Raw genomic sequence first — 15,331 nt, forward strand, 5'->3', positions numbered from 1 at the left:
TAGCAGGCTTCATCCCTAACTTCCTATGGTGGGGGCCGGAGCTCATATTAATTTGCTTCCAAATAACATAAACACTTGGGGGCTTTTTCCCTCTAGGAATCTGAGGGACCTGAAGCCTTGGCTTCCAGCACCCGGGTCTTGCCTCCCCTTTGGGACTGTGACCTTCTGACTTTGCCCAAGTTACTCAATGATCTGGCCCTCTGAAGCCTCATTTGGAAAAACCAGGAGTTTGGACTGCGGATTGTTTACACTCTTTCCATGTCCTCATCCGGTCATCAGAATCAACCCAGGCATTCCCTAAAATAAGCAGCAACGACAAAAGTCTTTGCATAGAGAAAACCCAAGATCACCTTTTCCTAAAGTCTGAACATAGGGTGAGCATGTGGATGTCAGAATCCTGGGGCTTGGGCCCTGTGCCCATTTGTGGGTCTCTTTTCCAGGTCAATCAATGGGTTCTTATGTTGACTCCTGGATTGCGGCCAGAGTCCTCTGCTCCCCTGTTTCCGGGGCAGGTCTTCAGGCATCATCGGTGCTCATTTGTTCAGCGGTTAACAGTGGTGCAGCTGTTGGAGATTCTGGATCTGCCCTGCAGAGGAGTCTCAAGCCCAGGAGGAAGGCGCTTCAGCTGCCCACAGACTATTGGAGAACTTTCCCAGGTGAGTCTTCCTGTTTGTCTCTATACCAGGGGCTTTTGGGCATGCGATACTACCACAGACGTACTTCTTGGGTTTGATTTTAGGAATAACTTACCTAAGCTGGACAGGGGCCTCAGGATAGGATATCCCCTCCCCCCCCCTTTTTTTCCAGAGTAGTTCCCTGCTTTCCCCCTTAATTGCCCATCATTTCTTTGGTCTTCCCTTTGGCAGGATACATGGTCTTACCAGGCTACCAAAGGGGAGGGGAGAGGGAGAGAGAGAGGGAGAGGGAGAGAGAGAGAGAGAGACAGACAGACAGATAGAGAAGGAAAAGGAGAGGAAGGGAGAGAGAGAGGTGGGGGAAGAGAAGAAAGGGAGAGGGGAAGGGGAGAGGAAGAAGCAGAGGAAGAGAAAGAGGGAGGAAAAGGGAGAGAGAGGAAGAGAGGGGGAGTGGGGACATTGTTTATTTGTGGTGGGGTTTTAGACCATATACCTGTACCTCTGACTTATCTCCATGCTCCCTCTCACTCCCGGATCCCTCAGTCCAGAAGGGCATATTCTAGATTAGACTCAAAAATTACCAACAAATAACAAATTTTCTTCACTTGGTTTGAGTCCCCATTTCCCCTCAATTCCAACCTCCCTTAATATATACAGTAATAGCGAGTCACCATTAATGGCCTTGGGGTGCTATCAAAACAGGCTGATAGCATAGAAAGCACCAGTACACATTAGAAAGAAAGTCTCCCACCAGCAAGATGCAATAATGCCAAGTTTTCCCTTTTGTCCTTACTCCTTCTCCCAGCCGGAGGCCAGCCAGAATGGGTCCAAGAGTGTCCCAAATTAGAGAGAGCCGAGGCTAGGTCAGATCTCATCCAAGAAGAGAGCACCAGGCTCAGAAGAGGGAATCTTGGATTCATTTTCTTTTAGGGGCATTTTTTTTCCCCAACAGGAAGATGGTGAAGTGGTTCCGTGTGATCCTTGCAGTGACCTTGATGATGGACTGGAGAGGCTGGGTGAGCTTTCTGTTGGGTGTACCTAAGGGGCTGAATGCATAATGCTGACATTCCTGCTTTCAGCAAATGCTCCTTCTATGGGCTGAGAGAGATACAGAATTTGGTCAGGTGCCTTAAGTTTCTGCCCTCAGGGAGTTTGGGAGCCCACCAAAAAGCCCAGCAGATTCCTCACTGAATATCTTAGCTCTTAGAGAGCCTCAGTGGGAAATAGGGAGGAGAAGAGGAGATCTGGGGCCTGGCCCCAGGTGTAGAACTTTCCGGCTGTGGCACTCTTCAGACTTGAGCTCCCTCCTTTCTAAAATGGGGCTAAAATGGCTCTCCTATCACAGGCATTTTCTCCTTCCTGACCATCTCCACGTCATGCCACTTGCTCTATTCCCTCCTTGGATTTGAGACACACTGTGGCCCTGTGTGTGCTGAGACACTGTGCTCTGATTGCTGAGCTTAGACTTTTTGGCCTAAACCCACTCCGCCATTTCCTGGGGATTTCCAAGCCATTCATTCTAACCTACTCTTCTTCCCCCTGCTGTGCTCCCCCTTCTGATTCTGTCTTCTCTATCTGAGGTTCCCCGTTTAGAATGTAAGCTCCTGGGGGCTTCTGAGTGGCTCAGTGGATTGAGAACCAGAGATGGGAGGTCCTGGGTTCAAATTTGACCTCAGACCCTTCCCAGCTGTGTGACCCTGGGCAAGTCACTTGACCCCCATGGCCTAGCCCTTACCACTGTTCTGCCTTGGAGCCAATACCCACTATTGATTCTAAGAAAGCAGGTAAGGGTTCAAAAAAAGAAAAAGAATGCAAGCCGCTTGAGGCAAGGACAGCCTCGTTGGCTGGTGTTTGTATCCTCCTTGCTTAGTCTAGCGCCTGACAAGTCTTAGATTTAAGCAATGGGTGCTTTTTTATTCCGTGATTCACCTCGGAGTCAGATGAAATAAGGATGCCATCGTGCTTTCTGATTAACTGAATTCACCAAACCCTTTTGGGAGGCCGTTGTGCCCGAACCATAAACTGCTCGGGTTCGAGCCGCTCTTGCTAGATGTACAAAAGCTTCAGGCCGAGCATTTCAGAGCGGCAGATGGGCATGAAATGTGTTCTGTGGAAGAAGGCTCTAGGGAAGGGGCGCAGAAAAAGGTGAAGGGGATCTTGAGGAGGCCGCACTTGTGAAGAAGGTCGGAGCCTGAGTAAGAGGGGGCAGCGTGGGAGAAAATGAGGGAAACGGCAAGGAGAACCTTCTCCGGGCTTCTCTCACGGCCTCTGGTGAAGGAAGATTGGGAAGGAGAAGGGCAAGAAGGGGAGGGACAGCCCAAGAGAAGGAGGAGGCTTAAGTTAGTCATCTTAAACGGATGAGAAAGAGCCGCGCCATGTGGAATGGGCCACCCCTTCCTTCACGGGCATTTTCAGGCCGGGCTGGGATGCTGGTTTTGCCCAGACTCGAGGCCTCTCCTCAGTTTGCTTCGCTCCAGCCCCAGGCCTGCAGTTCTGTGATTCAGTGGCAGATACAAAGGGCTCCCAGGGATTGAGCAGGGGGGCTCCGCCGTCCCATCGGCTTGAATAGGAGATGCCCAGGGAGAGGAGGCGTTGGGGAGCCTCCGGAGCCAAGGACGGCACAGAAGGCGGCTGGCATCTTCTCAGCTGAGGTGGGCCGCCCGAGGCTTCTGGAGCTAGGGCGGTGCCACCCCCGCAGGGCACTGACCCTCCCAAGGCCATCTCCACACAGCTTCACTTGCCCTGGGCCCGAGTCCAGGGAGGAGGAGTGTCCCCCGTCTGTCCCGCCAGGGGGTGGGCGCCAGGGAAGGCAGCGCTGGCTCTTTTCCCCGCAGGCTCTCGAGAGCTGTCTCCAGGAGCAGCAGAGGCTCAAGGACCAGCTGAGAGTCCTGGAGGCGCGGGTCAAGCAGCAACAGACCAAGATCGAGCAGCTCCTTCGGGAACACGAGCTCCAGCTGCTGGACAGGGGAGAAGAAAAGAGCTTCCGCCATGTGGGAGGAAAGAGGCGATATGCAGGTGCGTACCGGCCTCCCCACCGGCCTTTCTCGTCCCAGCCCGGCCAACACGCCCAGCACAACCCACTCTCAATCCCCAGGCTGTCTCCTCCCGCTGCCCTTCAGGCCCCACTCTTCTCTCCTCTTCGGAGAAAGGCAGAGTATGGGGGCCGCTCCACCTTTGACCCGATCCTTGGAAGCCTTGGGTTCTAATCCTGCCTTGGACTGCTAATTCCGGTTCTAATTCTAACGCTGGTCTGGGCATTGTAGCTGTGTAAACCGGGACTCCGTGAATGTGTATTTAAAAAGAATATGTTGTTAGCTACTTCCACCGGATTGGTTTCCTTCGGAGTCCTGGCACGGAAAGCCGGGATGGCGAGAGTTCGAGAGTCTGAGAGTCCGTAGCCAGAAAGAATCCAGGAGCTCTGCCTTAGGGCAGTGGGACCTACCAGAGAGAGAGAGCAGAGAAGCCTGCAGGAATGGGGGTGGGGGAAGGGAAGAGAATGAGCAAAGGAGGGCCTGCGAGTGGCTGGAATGTGGCCCAGAGGATGCTCGGGGAGTATCCTCTGGAGAAGCGGCTGCGGCACCAAGAAGGCGAGGCCGAAGCCGGCCTGCCCGCGCTCTGGGCCCCCTGACTTTTAGAGGGGCCCGTACAGGAGATGCCTCGCTGAAGACCGCTGCCCCCTCGGGGAGCTCCCTAGCCAGGTTCGATGGAGCAGGAGGCCCTGAGGCCTTGCTCTGAGAGCCCACGCTGGCCCCATGACACAGCTGACCCGCAGCCTCTGGCGGTCCGTTGCTTGGGGTTCACGTCTCCCCTAATACCAAGATGCCTTCCACGCCCCCCGCTTGTGGTGGTGAGAGGATAATCCCGTTTCCCCTCTGTGAGCTCTTACCCCAGGGATACAAAGAAGAAACCCAGTGAGGCCTCTGCCCTGGAAAAGCCCCCCTTCTATCCGGGCCAATCGGACAGGCACAGACGCGTGCTCTGAGTCCGGTTGTGATGGGAGAAAGAGCCCTAGGCAGAGAGACCGTAGAACACGGCGAGGGGGCGCAGCCGGGTGGCTCAGCAGATGGAGAGTCAGGCCCAGAGACCGGAGGGCCTGGGTTCCAATCTGGCCTCAGACACTTCCCAGCTGTGTGACCCTGGGCAAGTCACTTGACCCCCATTGCCTAGCCCAGTGATGGCCAAACTACGCCTGAGGGCTCATTATTCCTAATCTGAGGAATACAATGGGTAGGATACAATACAATGAAACTTTGAAAGAGTTAGAAACAGACTGACAGAGGAGCATTTCCTTCCCTTTGGCCCCCTCTTTAAAAAGTTTGCCCAGCACTGCCCTAGCCCTTACTGCTCTTCTGCCCTGGAACCAACACACTGTATTGGCAGACAGAAGAAGGTAAGGGTTAAAAAAACAAAAAACAGCTGAGGGCAGAGAGATCATTTCTGGTTATATGGGTCCAGTTCAAATCAAGGCAGGCTTCATGGAGTAGGTAGCATAGGATCCAAAGCTTAAATAATGAGAAGCATGAAAGAATAATAAAAGCTGAGGTTTATGCACTACTCGAAGGCTGGCAGAATACTTTTCACATCTCATTTTATCCTCCCAGTGTCTGGGAGGTTTTAGTATATTATTATCACCCCATTTTATGACTAAGCAAGCCAAGGCAGACAAAATGGAAATGATTTGCCCAAGGTCACACAGTTAATAAGTGTTTGAGGCAGGATTTGAACTTTGGTCTTCCTGACTTCAGGCCTCAGGCTCACCACAATCCATTCCAAGCATATGGGAGACCCTTTTAGACAAGACAGGGCAGGATGAGAAGGCGAACAAGGAGCTCGGTTTTGAGTGGGGAGGCCCAGAGGACAAGGAGAGGAGAAGAACAAAACAAGGTCATCTCAGGCTAGACTGTGAAGGTCCTGAAACACCAGGCAAAACAATGGGCATTTTCTCCCCTCTTTAATCCATCCTTCAGAGATGTCAAATTCTCTCCCTGTAGGAAGATTTAGTCCGGTTCAAAAGTCTCAGGGGTGCCCCAGAGCCAGTAGAAAAAAAAAATTAAAAAGTTCCCCCTGGAATTTCAGGCCTTCCTCTCTCTGGCTTGCCCCACTTCCAGCCTTTCCAGATGAATTGTATTTTAGCCCCCTCCGTGCACACACACACAACCTTTCCTGAACTCAGGCCTCCATTTCTTTCTTCCCGTGCCTTTGCCTGGGAGGCCTCTCAGCCTTTTGAAAAATTTGTATCCTTACCCATCATCCTTTGTTTCCTTTCTGGTTTTCCTTCTGCCCAAAGCCTTCCCTAATTCCACCCCTGCCATCCCCAACTGTTAGCGCTTTCTGTCTCTCCACAAAAGATCTTTGATGCTTTCTCTGCGTCTGTGATGCAGCCTGCCAGGCCCTGAGGGCAGAGACCCCTCTTCATTTTGTCTGGGCATCCCCAGCTGGAAGCACAGGCTGCCCCCAGAGACGTGTTTCACGGACTGGAATCTCAGGACCACTCTGGGGCCGGGAGTCTCCTGACTGGTATTTTGCAAACAGACTGTTCAGAGATATTCAATGATGGACACAAGCTCAGTGGTTTCTACAAAATCAAGCCCGTGCAAAGCCCGGTCGAGTTCTCCGCTTACTGCGACATGACAGATGGAGGAGGCTGGACAGTGGTTCAAAGGCGTGTGGATGGCTCAGAGAATTTTGACAGGTACCGATTCGGGGTTTGGGGTGTTTTGGAGTGGTGGCCGTGCGGCCTCTGAATGACTCGGTGCTCTGGCGGCTCCTCGCGCCGGATGTTTGCCTTAGAGTTTCTCTTCTCTAATTAACACCAAATCCCGAAGATCTAATTCCTTTTCCAGTAAGGGACAAAGATGGCAAAGAGATGCAGGCCTTGGTTGGTTAGGAGAAGGGGTTTAAGGCAAGGATGATGGGGCTCTCACCCTGCCTCCGTGACTTAGGCAAGTCAAGGCCTTTCTCTGGGCCTCAGATTCTCATCTCTGAAATGGGAATAACAACATTCATAGGTGTGTGAGAGCACTTTGGGATCACAAGCATAAGCTAGGAGGAGTGAGAAGTGAGGAAGGGCTGGAGAGGGAGGCAGGCGACAGCCACATTTGGTTTTTCCTTTGATTTCCAGGAACTGGAACGACTATGAGAAAGGTTTTGGAAATTTCGTCCAAAAAAATGGCGAATACTGGCTTGGGAATAAAAACCTCCACTTCCTGACCACCCAACGTAAGATGGCGGGGTCGGGATAGTAGGAGGGTAGAGTGGGGAACCTTGTTTTATTCCATAGGAGAGTTCCTGTAGCTTGACCTTTTTAAGGTGCTTGGAGGACCTGGTGGGGCTTCCTTTTCAGAGAAGGTGGAGACCAGTGACTGTCAGCAGGAGGGAGGGAGGAAGAAGGGAGACAGAGATAGAAAGAAACAGAGAAGAGGGAGAGAAGCAGGGTGGGGGGGGGGGAGACAGACAGAAACAGAAAGAGAGAGACAGGGAGAGAAAGGGAGAAAGAGAGAGAAAGACAAGAGAGACAGAGAAAGAGAGACAGAGACAGGAGAGAGAGAGGGAGAGACAGGGGAAGAAAAGGCAGGAGAGAGAGAAGAGAAGAGAAGAGAAGAGAAGAGAAGAGAAGAGAAGAGAAGAGAAGAGAAGAGAAGAGAAGAGAAGAGAAAGAGACAGAGAAGAGAGACAGAGAAGAGGGAGAGAAGAGGGAGAGAAGCAGGGTGGGGGAGAGAAGACAGAAACAGAGAGAGAGAGAGACAAGAGAGAAAGAAAGAGAGAGACAGAGACAGGAGAGACAGAGAGAGGGAGAGGCAGGGGAAGAAAAGGCAGGAGAGAGAGAGAGAAGAGAGAAAGAGAGAAAGGAAGAAAGAAAGAATGAATGAAAGAAAGTCAAGTTCTTCACAACTAGCTTGTACATCAATTGAGATGGACAATAAGGTGTATACCCAGAGTCTCCAAATCTGAAACAAAAGGAGGTTTGTTCATTTTCTCATTTCTTCTTTGAAGAAAAATGAATCTTTGCAATTACACAGCATTCTGCTTTGCTTTTTTTTCTTTTTTCTTTTTTTTACTTGCTTTCGTTGTGCTTTCCATTTGCATTGTTGGAGTCCCTGTGTATTTAATTTTCCTGATTCTGCATCTTTTACTTAGTATTAACTCATGTAAGTCTTCTCATGCATCTTTAAATACATCATATTCTTTGATTCTCATGGCACAATAATTTTACAATATATTTCTGTATNGAGAGAGAGAGAGAGAGAGAGAGAGAGAGAGAGAGAGAGAGAGAGAGAGAGAGAGAGAGAGAGAAAGAAGGCTGGAAAGAGAGGAAAAGAGCCAACACCAGCCCCAGCCCCAGCCAGAGACCAAGCTAAGTATGATGAGCAAAAGCGAGTGAGAAGGAGAGTGGTAGTAAACAAGGGGAAAACAGAAGGAAGAAACAGGAGACAAAGGGAGAGAAAGAAGGAAAAGGCTGGAGGCAGAGAGGGACGGAGGCACACTCAGATTGAGCCTTTTCTTCTCCCTCTGTATCTTCCATTTGTAGGCAGGAGAAACTCCTGTTTTCCTTTGTTCCCTGTGAGTGGAAGGGTTCAAGGTAGCTGATGCTGGGGGCAGGACCTCTCTGATTTGGCATTTGGAGTCCCCTGTGGCTGGCCAGCAATTCTACTTCAGACTCCTCTGGCCACACCATCCATGTGCCTGGGCATCCAGGGACTGTCACTGGTAGGGGGCTGCTCAGGCCCCTGAAGCCTGGTCATGCTGCTTACCCTGAATTAGGCCTTTCTGGAAAGAGCAAAGTGTTTGCTGCAGCATTAGCCCATTTCCAATAGCCACCAAGGGCAGAATTATGGCTTATGGCACTTGACTGAGCACAGGCTGCCAGCTAGCCTGGGGCCAAAGGGGCCCCTAACCAGCTCTGAAAGCCTGCCATCAGGCCAAGCCTCTCTTCTGTCTTCTCATTCTCTGAGCGGTTGCCCCCTGGAGCCCCAGGAGGAGTGGAGTGGCTGCTTCAGGGCTGGTTCCTCCCCCCTAGATTACGCTCTGGTCCTCTCTGAGTCTTCTCCCTCCCTAGAACCTCCCTGCTCTCTCTTGGGCTGGCTGCTTCCATTTCCTGGCTTCCTCGTGAAAGGGACTAGAAAGCAGGGCAGCAGAGCCTTGGGATCTTTTATCCAATCCTTTCATTCTTTTGGATGTTGAAGTGCTTTAAAAAAAACCCTCACCTTCCATCTTAGAATCAATACTAAGTATTGGTTCCAAGGCAGAAGAGCTGTAAGAGCTAGGCAGTGAGGGTGAAGTGACTTGCCCAGGGTCACACAGCTAGGCAGTGTCTGAGGCCAGACTTGAACTCCTGTCTCCAGGCCTGGCTCTCTATCCACTGAGCCAGCAAGCTGCCCCACATTAAAGCATTTCTGAAGGAGGTAGGGCTGGCTCCAAAACATCTGACTTTAGAAAGAAAACCTTTCAAAATCTAGTTTCAAAGATGCTAAATGAGTAAAAAGAAGGAAAGATTGAGAAAGAGGAAGGGGCAGGGAGAAAGAGAGGAAGAAGTGGGTAAGACGTTGGAAACTCCAGAGCTGCCAGTAGAAACGTGCGTGGTGTATCGGCGTGCCAGCCAAGGTGTCCATGGCTTTCCTTTTCGTTCCTGTAAAACCAAAGGTCCACAGAAATTAGGCCGTGACAAAAACGACGTAAGTGAAACCAAAGACCCAAGTTCAAATCCTGTGAGAGATACTTACTAGCTCTGTGACCCTGGATGAGCCACTCTCTGCCTCAATTTCCTCCTCTGTAAAATGAAGCTATTCATAGACTTTTCCTTCCTCCCTCCCTCCCTCCCTCCCTGCTGAGGATGAAACGAGGGGATAAAGGCAAGGTGCTTTCTTCTGGTTGTTTCTGTCCTGCATCACTGGGTGTTCTTCTCTGTTTCCACATCTTCTTCCTATTTGTCCCCCCACTTCCCCGGAGTATTAGCCAAACAGGAAAACACTGCCTGGTTGGAGCCTGGAGCAGGCTGTGGGTTCTTGTCGAGGTAGTGAGTCCCTCCTGGGTCTCCCCCCTTCTGTCGCTGGGGCAGCCGCGGGGAGAGGGGCCCTTGTAGCCAAAAGGCAGGGTTTGCTCGGGCCCCGCCGTGAGTGGCCAGGAAGCAGGAGCGAGCCAGGGCCCGGCCTGCTTGTCGTTTGGCCAGGAGACTACACCCTGAAGATCGAGCTGGCCGACTTCGAAGGAGAACACCGCTTCGCACAATATGAAAGCTTCCGAGTCGGCGATGAACAGGTAGGAAAGGCGGGGATGCTGAGGGAGCCCAGGGGGTGCCGGCCCACTCTGCGGCCCCACACCCCAAGGGAGCCCGTTCTTTCCTCTCAGAGCGCCTACGAGCTGAGCTTCAGGGAATACTCGGGCACTGCGGGAGACTCGCTGTCCGGGAGCTTCCATCCTGAGGTCCAGTGGTGGGCCAGTCACCTGCGGATGAAGTTCAGCACCAGAGACCGAGATAACGACAACTACTCGGGCAACTGTGCCCAGGACGACAAAGCAGGCTGGTGGTACAACAGGTACGGAGGGTTGTCCGGCCTCTCGTTTGGCTCTCCCATGCAAGTGGGTCATGGCTGAGGGCCCACTCTGTGCCGGGCCCTGGGGCAGCGCCGGGATACCCAGGGAGATCAGAAGCTCGCAGTCCAACAGCTGCCCCAACCCGCTAGAGACAGGATGGGTGCGTGGGAGAGAATCTCAGCAGCGATGGGCATCGGCGAGGCTTCTTAGAGAGGCAGGATCCTAGCTGGGCCTTGTGGAGGCTAGGGAGCCCTGTCGTGGAGAGGAGGAGGGAGAAGAGATTCATGCAGGGGCTCTCCCTGGAGGCAGAGGGCAGGCTCTCAGTGTAATGGGTATAAGGGGGTTTTGGGGTAAATATTTTAAAAGGTTAGGTCACCAGGGGATTGAACAATTATCAATCCCCAATTAAAGAGTAACCTCAAGTTAAAATGACTTTTATGGAAATTTATTTACAAATGAGAAGAGGAAGAAGAAATAAGGAAATAAGAATCTAACACAGTAGGTAATTTGCTCCAATCCCCTAGTTAATCCAGGTAGATCTAATTAACCCAAGGCTGGAAACTGGGGAAGGGGGGGAAAAGGGGAAGAGGAGGGAAAGAGGGGAGGCCAGAGGTGAATGAAGCAAAAGCTTCAGTCACAAAACCTCTATTAAAAGGGAAGTTCCTTAAGAGAAGTTCAGGAAAATTCAGTCTTACATTCACCCCGTGGAATGCCCCGGTCACTAACCAGCAGAGCTCCCTTGGTTCCCCTTCACAAACCAGAAGCCCCAGCCCAGCTGACTGAGGTCTCATTTTAAAGGGGCCTCTTTTGCGTCACTTCCTGTGGCCTCCTCTTAGTTTTCATGTCCAATCACAACAGACGCTTTTCTTAGGACTGCCTATGAGGCAGTCAGTAAATTCTAATTTGTTACTCTAGCACGCATGGGTTATAGACCACCCAAAAATGGAGATGTTGTCACCTTTGGTGATTAAATCTAAAGATGGGCAGTGTAGATTTAATCTAATTATCACATTACCTGAGGTTCTCTGGGAAGCTCAGAGGATAGGTAGGGAGGGGGCTCTATTCCAAGGAGGAAGCCTCAGCAGGATGACCCAGCGGCACCAGGATGTCAAGCTGAGCCTGCTTTCCTGCTCTGTAAAGAGAGTAGGTAGAACCCGATGGCCTGGTCAGCAGAGTATGGGACAAGGAGGCAGGAAACCTGGGTTCAAGTCCCACCTCCAGTGTGTCCTAGTCATGCCCAAGGCAACATTCAAAAGCAGGATTTGGGTTGTCTGGAAGTGAAGCAGCTGGAGAAATTGGGGCTTTGTTTAGGCCAGTGATTCCCAAAGTGGGCATTACTGCCCCCTGGTGGGTGCTGCAGCGATCCAGGGGAGCAGTGATGGCCACAGGTGCATTTATCTTTCCTATTAAATTGCTATTAAAATTTAAAAAAAAATTAATTTCCAGGGGGCTAAGTAATAATTTTTCTGGAAAGGGGGCGGTAGGTCAAAAAAGTTTGGGAACCACTGGTTTAGGCCAACCTTAGCAATCACTGCTCTTTAGACGGAAGCCTGATAGTCTTGCAGGCTTCCTTGCTTCTCCATAGAGTATTAATCATATATAACAGAATCTATATAATATAATCTCCTTTGGGCCTCATAGTTGTTACTCTGGGAGGGAGGTGCTATTTTTATCCTCATTTTACAGATGAGGAAACTGAGGCAAAGAGAAGTTGTGTGAGTTGCTGCCCATCCTCACACGGCTACTGAGTCCATATCTGAACTCGGCTCTCCCTGCCTCCGGGCCCTAGTGGCCTTCAGAAGGCACAGGGTATTTTTGGACCACAGCATAGAAAATAAGAACAAAGGGAAAGGATAGTGTTCATCTATTAAGGTCCATTACAAACCTGTGCTCAGGACTTGTGAATCCAATCCAAAGGGAAAGACTGAGGCAGTGGGGAGATGGCAGAGGGACTCTCTGTCCTTCCTCTGGCATAGAGCGAATGTGTGACCCTGGAGCAGTCCTTCTCCAGGGCTCTAAGGTGCAGAATTTTGTACTGTTGGAAAGAATTTCCTCTGTGGGAGCATCTAATCATGGCAGAATCCCCGATCCAGGACTTGTGCCCCTCTCCCCCTCAGGAAGGCAGCCCCTGGGTCTTACTTCTGCCCCCAGTGCCAGGCCCTCCACAGAAGAGGCGGAGGAAGGCTGGCTCCGCGGATGAGGGAAAAGATGTGCCGCTTCCCAGCCATGACGCCTCATCTCCCATTCTCCCCTCTCAGGTGCCACTCAGCAAACCTCAATGGTCTGTACTACAGAGGGGCCTACACTGGCGACACGGACAACGGCATTGTTTGGTACACTTGGCACGGCTGGTGGTATTCCCTGAAATCTGTCGTTATGAAGATCAGGCCCCGTGATTTTGTGCCCAACGTCATCTAACTGTGCACCCGAGCTCTGGTTTCTCCATCATCTGTAATAAAAACTCGCCTGCCATCCCAAGCGGGTGACGGAGCTTGGCAAAGGCCATCTCGTCATTGTCGCCGTCTGTCCTTCGCCACCCTTTTGGGGAAGACCGCATGAGGAGAAATGAACCAAATAAAGGATGACCATGCAGGAAAAGGTGGGCAGCGCGGGGGGAGCCCTGCCTTCAGGGCAGGACAGTCTCATCCACGAGACAACCCAGGACCCAAGAAAAGTCGGCCCCTCACGTGGGAGTGAGATACAAGGAAGAGACATCATGCTCCTGGGAGGGCCATCTTGGGCGGCCACGAGAGGCCGAGGACCAAGAACCGGGGCAGCACCTGTCTCTGTGGTGTCTGGCCCGGCCTTCTTCCAGCCAGGTGCCCCATTTAAGGATAAGCTAGAGAGGGAAAGGAGAGCAGCCAGGATGGGGAGGGATGGTTTTACATTGTCATTTCGTAGCCTTTTACAATGTACAAAGCATTTGGTTTATAAATCAGAGCAGTAACATAAATAATACGTTTTTAGAGGGCTGTAAGGCTTGCAGAACGCCTTTACAAATATGACCCTAAAACGCAAGAAGTAGGGGCTATTATTATCTCCATTTTACAGGTGAGGAAATGGAGGCAGGCAGGGGTGAAGGGACTTTCCCAGGGTTATAGAATGAATAAGTGTCTGAGGCTGGATTTAAACTCAGATCTTCCAGAGTCCAGAGCCAGCTCCCTACCTCACCCTCTGAGACCTGTAGTCTAATGAGGAAGTAGAGGGAGCCAGAGGTCATGGGGCTTCAGCTAGGATTCTGACCCCAATCTCCCGGGGACAAGAAAACCCCAAAGTGGGGTCACAGAGTCAGGCACCCCTGGAAGGACTGAAAAAAGTGTGCTGGTCCCCTGATTTCCAGATGGAAACCAAACCAGCTCTGCCCTCCCGGAGTTTACAGTGGGATGTAACCATGGAGTGCCACAATCTCCAAAGACTTCCAAGGATAGCAGACCCCAAGAGTTGTCTGAGCAGGCTGCCCCCGATGGTCACTGAGACCCTGGGACATATCCCACACTTGGGAAAGGAAGAGGAGGAGGACCGGGAGATGAGCAGCAGTAGGCCAGGAAAGCTTCCTGGAGGAAGAAAAGGGATGGGACAAAGGCAATGCCAGGATGGTGGGCAAACCAGTCCTCTCTGAAGCCTGGGGGAGCACTGGCACCGATGGCCCTGGATAGCTTGTGCTGAGACAGTGAGGGGCACATCCATCCATCATTTCCTAAAAGGAGGGTTCACTGGAAAGGTGACCCCTTGTTCCCTCGCTGGCCTCCAGGACTGAGGGAGCCTCACACTAGGTGGAGCTCTAGAACTGCAGCATCCTGCCTGGTGACGTGGCGATGGAGATGCCATCCGGCAGGCCCCAGCGGCAGCATCCCGCTTCCTCCCTTGCCCTCCCTTCCCCTTCCCCTACACATGGGGAGGGCCTGCCAGCATCTGGCCTGGGGCAGCCCTGGGGCACCCAGCTTCCCCTAGGGGAGGGATACTAGGCAGAGGACGTGTTTCAGGGATTCATTCTGCTCAGCTCTGTTCAGAGGGCAAAAGTACCTGCGGCCCCCCAGTGGAGAGGAGGGGATTGTGGAGAGCTGGCTTGGCAAGAGGCAGTAAGATTAACCCTTAGACATGTTCTAGCTGGGCAAATAACGAATCCTTCTGTACCTCAGTTTCTCCATCTGTGAAATGGAGAGTCAGTGGCCTCCAGGGGCCCTTCCAGACCTAAATCTATGCTATATACTAGCTGGAAGAAAGCCTCCAAGTGCCAAGGGACAGCTCTGTACAACCGAGGAGCTTCGGCTCCACAGCAAAGAAATCGAAGGTCTGGATTCCGGTCTGCCCCCTTGCTGCCCCCAAAGCATATCTATAGGTGCTGCGCCAGGTTCTGGGCGTAAAAGAGGGAGAAACGACTTATCACGCTCTCTAGGGCCTTGGAGTTTGGGGGTGGGGGGACAACGGAGGGAATCCATAGGGAAATAACTGCCCTCTGGACTCTAGGAGCCTTTTAGTCCAACACTTCCAACAAGAAGGAAACTGAGGAGGAGAGCAATTGAGTGCCTGTCCAAGGCTACACAGGCAATAGGTGGAGAGGGAACAAGCCCAGGTTCCCTGACCTTGCTGCCTCTTCACCACCCCTTGGAGGTGGCCTCCCCTGCCTCAGCCTTTTTCACTGCTCACTTGCTCTCCTGGACCTCCATTTCAGGTGGGACCCCAGGCAACCCCGCTTCTCTTCTGGCCCTGGATGTCTTTCCCATCTCCCTGCCGGACTGCCCAGTTTGCTTGTCTTTGTGTCCCCTGTGCACAGCCAGGCCAATAGTGGGCACGCCAAATGCTCTTTCTCAGCCTCTGTCATCTGTGTCTCTGTCTCTGCCTCTGCCTTTGTCTCTCTCTCTCTCTCTCTCTCTCTGCCTCTGTTTCTGTCTCTGTCTCTGTCTCTCTCTATATCTGTCTCTGTCTCTCTCTATATCTGTCTCTGTCTCTGTCTGTTTCTGTCTCTGTCTCTGTCTGTTTCTGTCTCTGTCTCTGTCTCTCTGACTTTGTCTCTGTTACTCTGTCTCTGTCTCTGTCTCTCTCTACATCTGTCTCTGTCTCTCTGTCTCTGTCTACATCTATCTCTGTCTCTGTTTCTGTCTCTGTCTCTGTCTCTCTGACTTTGTCTCTCTCTTTCTCTCTCTGCCTCTGTTTCTGTCTCTGTC

At 51.8% G+C, this 15,331-nt stretch overlaps 1 protein-coding gene across 1 annotated transcript; it reads left to right on the forward strand.

Annotated features, from left to right (window-relative positions):
- The first annotated feature begins 581 nt into the window (after positions 1-581).
- FGL1 (fibrinogen like 1) lies at positions 582-12,669 on the forward strand. The gene is made up of 8 exons (XM_044680307.1): positions 582-656; positions 1,588-1,651; positions 3,470-3,650; positions 6,168-6,327; positions 6,757-6,854; positions 9,802-9,890; positions 9,981-10,168; positions 12,425-12,669. The coding sequence occupies exons 2-8, from the start codon at positions 1,592-1,594 to the stop codon at positions 12,582-12,584; spliced, it is 936 nt and encodes a 311-aa protein (XP_044536242.1). The 5' UTR covers positions 582-656; positions 1,588-1,591; the 3' UTR covers positions 12,585-12,669.
- Positions 12,670-15,331: the final 2,662 nt, after the last annotated feature.

Source organism: Gracilinanus agilis, chromosome 6 (assembly GCF_016433145.1).
Source record: "Gracilinanus agilis isolate LMUSP501 chromosome 6, AgileGrace, whole genome shotgun sequence".
Classification (NCBI taxonomy): domain Eukaryota; kingdom Metazoa; phylum Chordata; class Mammalia; order Didelphimorphia; family Didelphidae; genus Gracilinanus; species Gracilinanus agilis.

Excerpts from the sequence above, each read along its gene's own strand:
- FGL1 (XM_044680307.1), top strand. The coding sequence starts at position 1,592 with ATGGTGAAGTGGTTCCGTGTGATCCTTGCAGTGACCTTGATGATGGAC. Across the intron at positions 6,328-6,756 it reads GGCTCAGAGAATTTTGACAG|GAACTGGAACGACTATGAGA; the intron begins GTACCGATTCGG and ends TTTGATTTCCAG. Across the intron at positions 9,891-9,980 it reads TCCGAGTCGGCGATGAACAG|AGCGCCTACGAGCTGAGCTT; the intron begins GTAGGAAAGGCG and ends CTTTCCTCTCAG.